This window comes from Lactuca saligna, chromosome 9, assembly GCF_052625555.1.
Source record: "Lactuca saligna cultivar CGN05327 chromosome 9, ASM5262555v1, whole genome shotgun sequence".
Lineage (NCBI taxonomy): Eukaryota > Viridiplantae > Streptophyta > Magnoliopsida > Asterales > Asteraceae > Lactuca > Lactuca saligna.
This window is the reverse complement of record NC_136425.1, coordinates 187,038,065-187,053,947: the sequence shown is the minus strand read 5'-3', so window position 1 is coordinate 187,053,947 and position 15,883 is coordinate 187,038,065. Positions and strand designations below refer to the sequence as shown.

The 15,883-nt window shown below is 33.1% G+C and overlaps 1 protein-coding gene across 1 annotated transcript; it reads right to left on the bottom strand.

Annotated features, from left to right (window-relative positions):
- Window positions 1-1,302: 1,302 nt before the first annotated feature.
- LOC145014620 (pollen receptor-like kinase 4) lies at window positions 1,303-3,577 on the bottom strand. The gene is made up of 2 exons (XM_078973032.1): window positions 2,221-3,577; window positions 1,303-2,121 (listed from the first exon to the last, which is right to left on the bottom strand). The coding sequence occupies exons 1-2, from the start codon at window positions 3,461-3,463 to the stop codon at window positions 1,451-1,453; spliced, it is 1,914 nt and encodes a 637-aa protein (XP_078829158.1). The 5' UTR covers window positions 3,464-3,577; the 3' UTR covers window positions 1,303-1,450.
- Window positions 3,578-15,883: the final 12,306 nt, after the last annotated feature.

The window sequence follows — 15,883 nt, the reverse complement described above, 5'->3', positions numbered from 1 at the left end:
GTTTAAAAAAACCCTCAAAAAATGGTTACATTACTCAATTTCCCTTTTTTTGTAGGTTGACTTAATTATAAAGCATTGATTTGTTCCACCTTTTATATATATTGTGGAGCTTTGTTTGTGAACCAGGTAGTGGGTAATAGACTAACAATATAGTAGTTTAACTCTGATATTTTTGGATTTGGTTGAATTATGAACATAAACTTGTTGGTTTGTTATGACTTATGAGCTTATTAATTATTGTTACTATGCTATCGATTATCATGTTTTTTTTTCGGAAAATGATCTTTCCTAACAAGGGTTTCCGGGCCAGCTTTCGTGCATCAACTAATCCCCCACTGTGAACTTGAGGTTATATGTTTCATATCTTAAAGTCACTACAGACGAACCTTCATGGCCACATGAACTGAGTGGAGCTCGGATTTGAACATTAGTCAATAAATTATCCACCATATCTTCAAAATGTATTACCAAGTTAATATGGTATGAGTTTATCATGTTAGTATGTTATGACATATATATATATATATATATATATATATATATATATATATATATATATATATATATATATATATATACATATATATATATACTTATGAATTATGAATTATTTTTATGATTTTAGTTATATATAGTATTAAACTATTAATACTCTAATACAAAAATTCTATATAATATGAAAAAACCACGATAACCTTATACTTAGGGATGAGCGTCGGAACCGGACCGGAATCGATCTGGAACCAGAACTTGGTGGAAATTAGAAACCGAATCGGACCGCCTGTTCTAACGGTTCCGGTTTTTGCCGTGTCTTCAATGTTGGAACCGATACTCGAGAAATAGCAATATACGGTTCCGATTTTTGTCGGTTCTACCGGTTCCAAAAATCCACTAGAATATCGTCCAGTCCTTACCCAATCGGTTCTATCCGATTCCGATTCCGGCTAGTTCCCCAATAAAAATGCTCATCCCTACTTATAGTTCATAAATCAACAATCTTCTACTTGAAAGCTAATCAAGAAATCAATTTTTATATACGATGGACCTAGTTATATCTTCCAATACACATAATATCAATGTACTTACAATTCTTCACTCGTAATAACATCATACTCATGTTAATTTACCGATAACAACAATGTATAACATCTATATTGGTAACAAAATACAAATACATCACTATTATAAGTTAATATTTGTAGCAATTGCAAAGTATGTTGTTATTGTGAGCAATTTAACCCATTATTAACAGCCACAATTACTTTTAAACTTATTTAAATTGACATGTGAAAGTTGATAGAATTCACAAAACTACATCGCGATTTATTATCAACATCTATAACTACATACGTTAACCAAATAAATAACTCTCCAAATTCAAACAACTTTGTACCATAGATCCATATGAACCCTTACAATTCACATAAATGATTTGAGATGGAGATCGTGATCATCTTGATGGGGTTGCAGACATGGAATCATCTGTCAACGAACGATCACCATCACCAGACAAATCTTCTTCACTTTCCGAATCAGCATTAGGGATCTTAATGCTCTCGACTTCTCTTACTACCTCACTCATCTCCGGCCGCTTTTCCGGCGATTTATCACAACAACGAACAGCTAATTGCAACAATTTCAACATCCCATGAGTCGCACTTCTTTGCCCCATGATTTCCAGATCAAAGATCTCAGCTGTCCATTCTTCACGAACAGCACGATGAACCCAATTGCAGAGATCCACGGCGTTCTCGTCTTGTGGAGCCGATTGGACACTAAGTCTCCCTGTTAGAAGCTCCATTACAAGGCTCCCGTAGCTCCATACGTCGGATTTTTTTGAGACCCGTTTGGAGGTTAGGAATTCCGGCGATTTGAAGGCAAACATCCGTTGAACGGCGATTGTGTTTGAGATGATTGAGGTGAACCCGTAGTCGGAAACTAGAACCATGTTGTTCTCGTCGATGAGAACATTGGATGATTTGAGATTGCCATGAGGAACTAGGGTTTGGGATTCGGAATTAGGGTTCATGTGTAAGTATTCCAAGGCTCGAGCTACTCCTCGTGCGACGGCTAACCTTGCACTCCATCGGAATGGAATTCGATCGCTCGTCCCTCTTCCTCCTATATTAAGAAAAATCAAACTCGATTAATTTTTTTTTAAATAGATATTAAAAGTGCAAAATACATAAATTTTTATATTTTATCGATTAATATAGTTACCATGGATACGCTTGAAAAGATTCCCGTTAGGTATGAATTTCTGCACCAACAACTTCTCGTTTTTGGAGAAATAATAAGCAAGAATTGGCGCCAAATTCGGGTGTTTCTGAGCTGCAATTCCTTTCATCATCTTCATGAATTCATCGTTGCTTAATGGCTTCAAATCCCTCAGCCTCTTCACAATCACATTCCGACCATCTTCCAATCGAGCTCGATACGTGTTCCCGAAGTTCCCTTTTCCCAAACTCTCCGCCGATGCTTTCATCAGATCCCCAAGCTCGAACTCCGCCACCCCATCAACGAATTCAAGCTTCCCTTCATCTTCCTTCCCCCCATTTTCATGTCGATCCATCATCTTACTTGATATCTCCACTTCTACTTCCTCCTCCGCCTTTTCCTCATCCTTCTCCTCCTTCTTCTCCATGATCTTCCGATTAAGTTGTTTGTTCTTTTTGTAGAACAGTATCAACAGAAAAAGAAGAACCGACAACCCTAGAATATTCACGATAATCAGAATCGCAACAATTCCAGACTTCTCCGGCTTACCGGAATTACCTGTCGCAGGTGATGTGAAGCTACAGGGTGTAGAAGAAGGTGGTCCACATAAAAATAAGTTATGATCGTATGAAGATGAGTTAAACGATTGAAGTTTTTTCGTATCTGGTATTGGTCCTGAGAGATTGTTGTTTGAGAGATTAAGTTCTTTCAAACTTGATTGATCAAACCATGGAATCGCACCAGACAACCTGTTATCTTGGAGATTCAATGACTGTAGAAGAACCAGATCGACAAGTGAAGGTGAAATGAAGCCATTAAAATGGTTGCTAGAGAAATCAAGGTATTTGAGATCTATGTTTCTTGAAAAATCCATTAGTTCACCAGATAATGAGTTGTTCTTGAAGCTTAAAACTGATAACGAAGTGAGATTGAAAAAAGCATCAAGCTTGATTTCGCCATAGATGTCAAGATTCTCTAGGGTTACACCAACGACTCTATTGTCACTACAATTGACTCCATACCAGTGATCAAAACAATCGAAGCTTTGCCATTGGTCATCAAGAAAAGTGCTACGAAAACCATCTTTGAGTGCCAAAAGAGCATTTCTTTCATCTTCAGTGAAACCTATGACAATATCGGCATTTTCAAGGGCATGAATGACAATATAATTGTGTAGCATAATGGATGAAAAAAAGGGTAACATGAAAAGCTTTGAAAAACCCATGATTTTGGATCTGGTTTTCATTGATGTGATATTGAAAATGAGCTAAAAATAATTGTGTACTAATAGCAAAATGTAAGAAAAATATTCCATGGGGATGCTTATGAGTTGTAGATTGTTCATTGTTTGAAGAGGAAATCGAGAAAATTATATTCATATTTTATTTTTATTGGAATTGTCCAAGTTGAGAATCCTAAGACTAAAAGGATGTATGACATTTGGTTCCTAAATGTATGGATGGAAGTGTATGATTGATTGTTGATAGGTGAATGTGTAATCATGAAATAGCTTTTTAGAAGAATGTTTAATAGATGTAAAATAAAAAGTCTAGAATTTCTAGGATATAAAATTACAAGTAATAATCGGATTTTTTTAAAATAAAACTAAGAGTATCTTCAAGACTTCATCTAAGTATTGTTTGATAGTTATTGATCGAATCAAAGTCACATTTAGGTTGTGTTTGTTTTTTTTAAATAAATAAATAAATAAATAAAAAATAAAAAAAAAATAAATAAAAAAAAAAAACTCTTCTAACCTCTTAGTACGCGCAACACTTTTAGGTTCGCAGCAGTTTGTTTTTCCGTAGACTTCGGGCTCAAAAACCTTTTCCCGTCCTCTTCCCCACACAACATTAGACTTGCCTCATCTAACCACTTATAACCTCATCTAAAAAAAACACGATACACAAAAAAAAAGTGCACGCCCTAAACAAAAAAATCGCCGCTCCAACCCCCTTCTTCTTCTTCTTCTTCTTCGTTCTCCTTCTTTGTTCTCAGCACCAAGATCGGTCCTATTGAAGACCGAAGCCAGCCGGGCGCTGCCCCTCCCTTGCCGGTCGTCGGTGCTGCTGCCAAGTGCACGTTCTCAACACCCTTCGCATCAGGTTAAGTTTTTTTTTTTTCTTTTCTAATTTCTTATAGGATACCGATTCTATGGTAATTGATATTCTATTTGGTGAAAATGGTAATTGATATTCTATTTGGACGATTTGGCCTACCAATAGTGTTATCATATTTCCACTTTGTTGTGCAAGAATGGAATGAATCATCACAAGGCAATGAAAAAGCATATTCGTTTGTTTCAAAGCTAGCTTCTGTGATAAAGTAATGATTGGCTGAATTGAATGAACCATCTTTGATGTAACGAAAACATGTGTGTTTACCATGTATAAATATGAAAGATTTTATAAGAAATTATTATTTGCTATTTGATTGATTAATTCAATACAGTTTTCATTCTTTCATCAGAAAAAAATTATTGATGAGATTTGAATAATCATTGGTAAAATCTTTGTTGAAATGGATTTTTTTAACTTATTTTCTCAATTGTTATCACTTGTATTTGTTGAATGGAGATCAAGTTTATGCTTATATGCAAGTTTGTGCTTAAATATGTTGAATATGCTAAACTTTTTTGTTGATTGTGTTGTATAATCTTTGGTTATATGGTTTTTTTTGTTCATTCATAATACATTGTTGTTGAATATGTCAAACTTATTTGTTGATTATGTTGAAATATGATTAATCTTTGTTGCTAAAGTATGTATTATATATATATATATATATATATATATATATATATATATATATATATATATATTGTTATTAGCAATGACCAAACAAAATGTTTATTGCTCACTTGTATTGAAGAAGTACAAACTCTGGGTAGAAAAGGTTTGAGTTTGCACAAACAATCATGACACAAGTTAGGAACATCCATTAAGGAGAAGTATGGCGTGGATTTGAATCAACGTTCTCACATTAAATAGTGTTCTCATTTAAACTTAACCATATATATATATATATATATATATATATATATATATATATATATATATATATATATATATATATATATATATATATATATGGTTAAGTTTAAATGAGAACACTATTTAATGTGAGAACGTTGATTCAAATCCACGCCATACTTCTCCTTAATGGATGTTCCTAACTTGTGTCATGATTGTTTGTGCAAACTCAAACCTTTTCTACCCAGAGTTTGTACTTCTTCAATACAAGTGAGCAATAAACATTTTGTTTGGTCATTGCTAATAACAATATATATATATATATATATATATATATATATATATATATATATATATATATATATATATATATACATATATATATATATATATATAAATATATAATACATACTTTAGTGTGTGTTTAGGTTCATTTGAGACCATTATAATTTTGTGAGACCAAGTCTAAAAATAATTTTAAAATGCAAAATAAATGGAAAAATCCAAAAATGTTTTTTTAAATATTATTTTCAGAACTTGAATTAACTAAGAAAAAAATAATAATAATAAAAATCCCATTTTTTAAAAAAAATACGTGAAATATTCTAATAGAATATTATACTGACATATTCTAAAAAATAATTTTAAAATGCAAAATAAATAAAAAAATCTAAAAATTCTTTTTTTTAAATATTATTTTCGGAACTTAAATTAACTAAAAAAAATTTAAAAAAAAGTCCTTTTTTTTTTAAAAAAAATACGTGAAATATTCTAATAGAATATTACACTGTACATATTTTAAAAAAATAATTTTAAAATGCAAAATAAATGGAAAAATCCAAAATTTATTTTTTTAAATATTATTTTCGGAACTTGAATTAACTTAAAAAAAATAAAAAAAATGCGTCTCACGGTCTCACAAAATTAGACAGTCTCACATGAACCTAACTCATATATATACATATATATATATATACACACACACACACACACACACACATTTTTATATGTATATTGTTTATATAGTTGCCATTAATTCTGATATTACTTTTGTTATATTGATTGGATTTAGGGACATCAGAAAGCAGCTTCTTTGAAAACCGTCTCATTGTTGTTTCCAGAGCTTTGTGCAGAACTCTTTGATGGAAACAGTGCATCTGGTAATCTCAGTTATGCCACATCCCAAACACCACCGGGACAGGGATCATCTTCTTTCCATGTCACATCACTAAAGCTTATGGATGCCATTTCCGTTAACATATATGAAGATGATTATTTTTCTAATCATATTAATGAGCATTTTACTTAGCCACCACTTTTTGTTGCTTCACCTTCTGGTTACCCCAACAAAAGAGTTAAACCTTCAACTCTTAAACCTCGATCTCATAGTGCTTCACCTGATCCACCTTCGTGTGTCTCGTCTAAAGCTTCTATTACTGCTGATGATTTAAAATATACAAAATTCCAAATAAAAAAATTATTGCAGCTTTAAATTGATTTCACGTTGAATATGATATTTAATATGGGTTTGAAAAGATCATTTTATCTTGAACGGGCTTAAAAAAAAAAAAAAAAAAAAAAAAAAAAAAAATGTATATTATAACTAACATGTTTTAATAAAATAACATAATAAAAGATATGTTATTTATACTAAAACATAATAAATAAACTTAATATTTTTTAGTGTATGGTTAAAATATAGTCATCTTCTTAAATGCTAAAATATAGTCTTCCTTATCTATAATTTTTATAAAACAAAACATAAATTATTTGTTTTTTCTGATTTTGTAAAAATTATAATATATATTTTTCTAAACAACAAATCTAGTCATAATTTTAATTATATCTTGGACAGGGTTTTGAACCATCGACCTTAAGGAGATGAGCAATAGTTGATACCGTTGGGCTAAAACCTATTTGATAAATAAAAGTTATAATATTTAACAGTTTATACATTTATTTAAAAATTTAAATATAAAAACCCCTTTTAATAAGACAAAATAAGCTAATGTTATGGGAATACATTGGCCGTGTTTGGCAGTGAGCGTTTGAAAATTTCTAGCTTCTAGCGTTTGATAAAAACGCTCCGTTTTGAACAGAAAGTTTCGTTTGACACTACGAGCTTCTAGTGTTTAGTTTAAACAAAACATTTTTAATCCAAATGTTATTTCACACAGCGTTTACCAAAACGCAACCAGCTAAAAGTTACACGCTAACGGCTATTTTTGCCGAACACGTCCATTGTTGATAGAGCGTATACATAATTTTTCATGTTATTTTTTGTATGCACATTTAAAAATAAAATGGCCTATATGCTCATGATGTGATACACTTTAGTTATTGTTCTGAAGTGTGAAAATAATTACATAGACTCGAGTCAGAAATAAATATTTCTAAAAATAAAATCAATATGGTTTTATCATTTATAAGATAATTCGTTCATGCCTACGGCTTAAAAGTTAAAAACCTTCTAACATTCTTGTGGAATAATTTCGGCTTCTAAGAATTGTCAACATTATTGTCTTGTAGGACCCATAATATATATATATATATATATATATATATATATATATATATATATATATATATATATATATATATATATATATATATATATATAATAGTATCTGTTTTAGCCAACTCTACATTGAATACTTTGACTTCATAGAAATGTTGAACAAACCAAGGTCAGCCCCTCCACATCATTGTCTTGTTGATGCCCATCTTTTGGTGTTTCTATTTGTTTCAAAATAAAACTTTTATAGAATACCACAAACTAATCATTCATTTTTTTATCACAAAATATCACCAAATAATATGCAAAGCTGGTCAAGAGTATTCTTTTTTGAAAGTAATCGTTTTTGTGTTTTTACTTTTGCGAAATACCTTGAGTCAAATCTATATTTTGTTTAGAATCACAAACTCCTTGGAAAATTCTAAATTTTTCCAAAATAAAATTCATGCTTTTTAGTGTTCTCTAATGATTTAGAATAAAATTATGGTGTTTCTAGTGAACGTGAATGAAAAACCACGTCAAGAATCTAAATAATTAAGAATAATATTAACTCAGACATAATAGAATTAAGATATCAAACGTAAACTACCATCAACGAGAATAATGATGCGGTAAATAAAATAAGACACAGATTTATGTGCAAAACTCAAAACGGAAAAAACCACTAGCGGGGGGAGCCGAGAAACAATACACTATAACTTGCAGTGTTTATAGAGCTTGAGAAAAGTGTTGAAACAGATAAATCAAACATTCTCAACATCATCATTTCTTATATCATTTGGTGATTAAGAAACAGAAGGTTTTCAAGATACTTACAACGCAAAACTCACTACACAAACCCTAATCTACTATCCAAATTGATCATTCATCCTAATCTATAACTATCATACAAACACATCTAACAGTTGTATATACAAAGATTTGAGTACAAACACTAACACCCTGCTCCCCGAGTTGTTGCAAAGAAAAGAAAGGAAACAAAATTCATCTTTTTTGTTCTCGAGTTAGAGAGAGGTTGAAGGAAAATTAAACATTTTGTTCTTTCTCTTCAAATCCTTCCAAATCGGAAGGAAAATTAGGAGGGAAAATGATCATTCCATTTCCTTCCACTTCTTCCTTTAATGAAACTCGGGAATACCAATTTCTTTTACTTTCCTCTCATTTCCACGCATTTCCTTACTTTTCTCTCCTTAAAATGAACTAAGGAGCGGAGTGTAAGCGTAACAGATAGGAAAATGAGAGAGATAACGAGAGAGAAAACCCTAACAATTTGATCTAAAAAAATAATTGAATCAATGAACTCCTTCACTCTCTCTCTCCAACTTTATACCACAGTTCACAAATATGAACCGAACCCGGACATAATTAACTTGATCCATGAATAAACTCGCATGCTTCAACTTGTAAATTTCCTTTCACAATCCAATACAACTTAAATTTAACACAACTTCCCCTTATTTCATAATGTATTACAATTAACTCCTAAAAGAAAAACAATAAACATGAGATAGTATTTAAAAATATTTATTATTTTCAACATTCCCCCCCCCCCCCCCCCCCCCCTCTCAATCAAAATATTTATTATTTTTCTTTTATTAAAATATCTATAAGACCCATCTTGTTTGACAAAAAAAACTATGTTTTTTGATACTTAAAGATTTAATAAGAATGTCAGCATTTTGATCAGAATAATTTATTTTTATCAATTTTAACACTCCATTAGAAATTTTTTTCTCTAACAAAGTGTAGATCAATTTCTAAATTCTTTGTCCTTGCATGAAAAACAGGATTAAGAGCTAACTTAATTGTTGAGTCATTATCATAAAAAACTCGCACAGGAATAATATCTTTAATATCCAACTCAATATTTTCAAAATCCAGATTATTCCACATGTAATAGAGTTAAGAGCTCTATACTCAGATTCAGTAGAAGATCTAGAAACAATAGATTGTTTCTTACTCTTCCACAAAATCAAGGAATTGTTATAATACACCATATAACCTGTTACAAACTTTCTAGTAGTCAGGCACTTACCCCAATCTTCATCAACAAACCCTTTAAGTTCAAAACTATTTGACTTAGTTAATGCAACTCCTTTTATAGGATTATTTTTCAAATACCTCAATAATCTAAAAGCAACTTTCAAATGAGACTTTTTGGGTTTGTAGATAAATTGACTAAGGACCTAAACAACATATCATGTATTAGGTCTTGTAATAGTAAGATATATTAGTTCTCCGATAAGCTTTTGAAATTCTGTTTTATTATTCAACAAGTCATCTCCTTTATCACACTCACTCGAATTTATTACAAAATTGGTTTCTAAAGGTGTATTTGGCGGCTTACACCCAAGCATATCATATTCATGCAATAGCTCAATACAATACTTTCTCTTATTTAAACACAACCCATGATCAAGGTTTACAACTTCTATTCCTAGAAAATATTTAAGAATGCCAAGATCTTTAATCAAAAATTGAATTTTCATAAAATCTTTGGCCTTTTGAAGTTCACATTCATGACTTCCAGTTAAAATAATATCATCAACATATACTAATTAAACAGACAGAGAATAATCATGTAACACCATAGCTTTCAATTAATTTAAAATTCATCCATTGGGTTTTAATTATGTCATTTTTGGTCCTTGGACTGGAAAGAAGTGGCCATGTGAAGCCTTAGTGGCAAAATGGTAATTTTGGAAGCATGAGTAGTATGTCGGGTGTACATATGAGTACGATAAGTGTACTAGGACACGCCCATATGTATGTCCGAGTGAAAATGTAACGCCCGTAGATTAGGGCTAGTCAATTTATAAACGATAAGCGTCAAAAATGTATTTTTGATAGAAGATTATTTAGAATGAATAATATTAAATAAGTTGTAGTATATGTCACAAGGTTTTCGTGCATATAAAGAACGCCGAAATCCGAGTTATAACGAAGAAGTTATGACCCGTCGAAGTTTCGTGACAGAACTGGCACGACGCTGAATAACGTAAAAACTGAATTTACGTTAGATTGACATTTAGCCTTAGCAATCTAAACAAAAGTTGTAGAATTCGTTAAACCATGAGCGTGCATAAAAAGAACATCCGAATCTGACTTCGTATGAGGAAGTTATGATTTTTCTAAGTTTCGACTTAGCGGTATGCAACTGAATACTCGATTTGAGATCAAGCGGTTTTTAGCTGAAACAATCTAAACGAGAATCGAAGATCTTGTTGATAGTAGTCCAACGGTAAAAAGACAGACGAAAACGGACGTCGGATGAAAAAGTTGTGAACTTATAACGAAGCTTTCCTATCAAGGCCTACTAAAAATAATATAATAAAAATAAAGTCAAATTAGCCAACATAGTCTAAATGAAAGTTGTAGAGCATAATCTCACCTACGCGTGGATATAAAGAACGTCGAAAATGGAGCTCGTATGCGAAAGTTATGAATTTTTGAAGATCGTGGCACGCATACTAAAGCTTATATGAAGCGTACGCCCAGCATAACCAAAATTACGCCCAGTGTAATCCCAGACCCAACAGCCTATAAATAGAAACCGATATCAGGCATTTTCTTTGCTCATTTTCTTTCTTCTCTCTAAGTTTTTGCCTCAATTTGCGTGCCAATTATATCCCGAAGCCCCGATATCATTCCCGAGCCCCGAAGCAAGTTCCGAAGTCCCGAAGATCCCGAGAAGTGAGATTCCCGAGCCGAAGCCCTGCCCGCGAGGAGCCCGGTTTTTGTGAAGATCTTCCAGATCTACCCAAGAATACTACTTCTACAAGTCGTAGTGCTGTCCGATCATTATTCTGATCAAGTGAGTGTATAGTCACTTTCATCTTACACATAGATATGAAGTATCTTATAAAATTCATGCTATGTGTGCATATATTGTTGTTTATATGAGTGAGTGTGTGGTTACTTTCTTCTAACACATAAATATGAAATAGTTGCTTTGAAATGTGTGTTATGTGTTTATATACTATTGTTTATTTGAGATAAGTGTGGAATGAATGTTTTATATGGTTTTTAAATGTGTTAAACCGTATATGTATTTTATATCTACTAATATGTTGGGTAGAACATGGGTAGATGAGATAGTTGGTATGTGATAAAATGATGAGGTAAATGATGAGGTATGTAAGATGCTTAAAGAATAATATTGGTAGATGCACCAAGTAGAGAATGTCATAATACTAGCAGATGTGCTTGAGAATAATATTGGTAGATGTATCAAATAGAGAATGGCATAAGACTAGCAGATGCGCTTATAGGATAATGTCGGCAGATACGCCCAAAAGAGAATGTCATAAACCTGGCAGTTGCGCCTCATAGTGTATGATGTAATCCTGGCAGAGGCGTTTAAATGACGATGTTGGTAGATACACCTTATGTAGCAATGGATTTTGTGTCAATTCCTTGGGTCAATCATTAGGAATGAATGAATGAATGATAGTTGAATTCTTAGGATAAAACCTTGAGAAATAAAGAAGATAATGGGGATAGGTAATTGGGTTGATTGTTTGATGGTTGAATATAATAATTATATTATCGTGGGTCGAAAACCCTATATGCTCACTAGGCTCCCAAACCTGACCCACTCAGTTTTCTTTGTATCACAGGTATCAATACGGAGACATATTTCACTGAGAGATTAAAGGAGATGTAAATCATTAGTGTAGTTCTGTTTATGCTTATGTGTCTGTATCGGAACATGACATCCCGAGATTTTGTTATAAAATGAACTTTTCTTTAAGAAATGATTTGATAAATTCTTATCATATTTTGTTTTGGGGACAAATTCCGCAACAATTTTCTTTAAACGATTACTCTGATTTTAAAAACAAAACATAAACAAATCGGTATTTTCTTGCTGTGAAATTGGGGATGTCACAGAAAACCCTAATTTTTAGGGTTTGTGGAGTATTTAAGCATCTTTATGGACCATTTACTCCCATCTCTCTAGCCTCCAAGTCCTTGAGTTATTTTTGGCAAACCCTGATTCCATAAGTGTTTGTTTTGAGGTAAGAGTGTGTTCCTTGTAGGTTTGAAAAAGAAGGAGTTGCATCAAGGTGATTAGAGATTGAAGCAAGCTAGTAGATATTAGATCATCACTTCATTAAGAAGCTCCAGAAGGTAAAAAAGTTGCCAGATTTATGCTTGGTTTGTTTGGATTTCATCTTGTTAGCTTTATGGTGTTCTTTTGTCCCAAAAGTCTCATTGATACGCATGCTTCGTTTTGGACGTTTTGGGTTGTCCTTTTAGACCCTATGTGGGTTCTAAGACATAAAAAAGAGGTCCCTTTTAGCTAGCTTGGCTCCATATTCCTTGTGGGGAGGTCTTAATGGATTAAGACCATGTATCCAGAACTTTTTGGACGTCTAAAGTCTTAAAGTTTAAGACTTTATGATTTGGGAGTACTTTTGAACCTCGGATCTGAAGTTTAGGCTTAAGTGCTTAAGCCATTAAGCACCTAGCAATGTTTTAGGCCCTGCAAGGGTACTCCCCGCGTAGGAAGAAGTACGCCCCACGTACTTGGTCTACATCCCCATATTCGGTCAATGCGAGGCTCGGGTATGCCCTGTGTACCTTTGGGGGTACGCCCAGCATATGCCATCTGTTGGGTTTTCGCTTTTATGCTTCGTGTTTGGGCCATCTTTTGGTCTTAAATTCTTGGTCCCCTAACAGACTGTCCGAGTATGTGCGTTTTGGGCTAATTAGATAATTGGACCTTAGGATAAGGCCCAATAAGGAGTTTGGATCCAATTTGGAAAATTAGGCCAATTATGGGCCTTGAGGTAATTTGGGCCTTTTGGATCAAGAATTGGGCTTACGTGTTGGCCTAATTAGGGAAAGGTTAAAATGGACATTTACCCTAAGTATGGATCATTAGTCAAGGATGGTAATCCAATAGTTAATTGGATGAATGTTTTGTTGTGATAGTTCGGGACATTTACCCCAAGTATGAAAATAGGGTTTTAGGGATGTTTGAAAGCAATGGAGGCTGGTAAGGAAGAGGGTTCAAGGTCATAAATGAGCTTAAATAGGGTTCAAGTCCGCGAATTAGGGTTTTAGCCTATGGCCTCGTACGCCCCACGTACGAGCCTCAATTACCTGATGCATCCAGTTGTGTACGCTAAGAATACATACATGTACGCCTAGCGTACGAATGGTCCTGCTTTGCAACTTTAAAATTCATCAATGGCTTAAAATGAAGTACCTGGATTTTGGATGTTACACCGATATCTGCAAACACAAACACATACCTTATGACTTCAAAGATTGTTTCGATAAATGGTTCAGAAAATACATGGATCAAAACAAACAGCAGTCGCAAACGGGTCTTTAAAGTTCATTCGATCTTTAAAATTCCTCATCAACTCTGAAGACACAGAGAAACAGACCGATAAAATCATAATCAGATTTGGTTGTACATGAGATTGGAGTTGCGTAACACCTAATTCTTAATTCATGAGATTTTTCCTTTTTAACTCGGTGTTATTTCAACCATATCTTAACCTGGATAGTTGAACCACGAATTAGACAAAAAAAAAAAAAAGAGGAAGAGGAACATTATGTCGGTGTCATTGATGATATTTTCTACACCCTAACACCCTACATCCTAAATCAGGTTATATGTTTATGTTATGTGTTTATGATATATGATATGATGTGTATGTGTCGGGGTAAGCCTGATGCCGGGGTGAGCACGATGCTAGACGTAGTCTGATGTCGGGGTGAGTCCACTGCTGGGCGGGAGTCCGATGCCGGGTAAGCCGATGTCGGGTTCGTCCCGATGCAGTTGGGAGTAGTCCTAGAGTTATGCTATTTGTTATATGCTATGTGTATGGTATGTTGTAGTTTGGGGGAGCTCACTAAGCTTTGTGCTTACAAATTAAGATTTTGTTTCAGGTACTTCTGCTAGCAAAGGGAAAGGCTCGGAATGATAACATGACACACACCACCATCTTTTTGGCCTGGGAGATTACTCTGATATTTTTTATCATATGTTTTGAGATACATGATACATGTTTTTTTTTTATGATTATGGATGATTTATGGTTTTAAGTTAATTTTCAAAACGAAATTTTTGGACTGTACTTTTAGGATGTTTCAACCCCCCCCCCCCCCCCCCCCAGTCACTAGTGACTTTCCTTTGCCATGTCATCCAACGCATACCAACCTATTGCATTTCGTTTAACCTAATGGTAACCAAACCAAAATACCTAATTAATTAGATTATTTGATGTCACACTCCCGAACCAGACGGCGGAAACGTCTGAGGGTTTGCGCGTGACTTCATCTTGTAATATCATCACAATGTATATAACTGAAACAAGACATCACCATCATTATACATATCAAAATACAACCATCATTGTTTACATCAAGTATAATATCATTAGTTACATGCCAAAAGAAAGTTAGATGTATGATGATAACAAAAATACAATAAATTCCTCATTCCCTGCTGACCTTTCCGCTTAACGATTCCCTGAGAATACAAGTTATTTTGAAAACGTCAACACATATAATGTTGGTGAGTTCATAAGCATGTTTGAATGAAAGACTTTGTATTGTTCGTAAAACACTAGAAAATCCGATATTTATATTTTCGGCCCAAATTTTGTAGAAATAACATTTTAGGCCCAATTTCAAAGAAAGTGGCTTTTCAGCCCATAAATCCGTAGATTTATATTTTCAGCCCATTTTTGTATAAAATGATAATTTAACCCATAAAAATCAAGGTTTTGCATTTTAGGCCCAAGAAACCATAATGGCCCAAATCATGGCCCATTATGAAAAAATTTACACTTTTGGCCCCTTGGAAATTTTGATTATCATAAAGACCCATTTTGAAATAAAATAACTCTTTTAGTCCTTCTAAAAACCGAAAATAACTTGAAACCTCAATTTTTTGTTTATTTGTCAACAATGGTCCATTTTTCAAGATTTTGTTTACTTTCTTATGAACCCTCACATGTATAATTAATTTATCTATATAGTAAGTTGTATGAAGTGTTTTTGTTTACAAATATATCTACTTTTGGGTAGAAATATCGAGATCTATAGTGTTTCATCACAAAATCACCACTTTAATCAAGTAAAACACACATAACATGCATACATACATAGATCTACCACATATACAACTTGTACTCTCCCCCAAAAACATGTTAAA

Bases quoted from the DNA above. Each gene is read 5' to 3' on its own strand.
- LOC145014620 (XM_078973032.1), bottom strand. From the start codon at position 3,463: ATGAAAACCAGATCCAAAATCATGGGTTTTTCAAAGCTTTTCATGTTA. The intron at 2,122-2,220 runs GTAACTATATTA...TTCTTAATATAG, and splicing joins TCTTTTCAAGCGTATCCATG to GAGGAAGAGGGACGAGCGAT.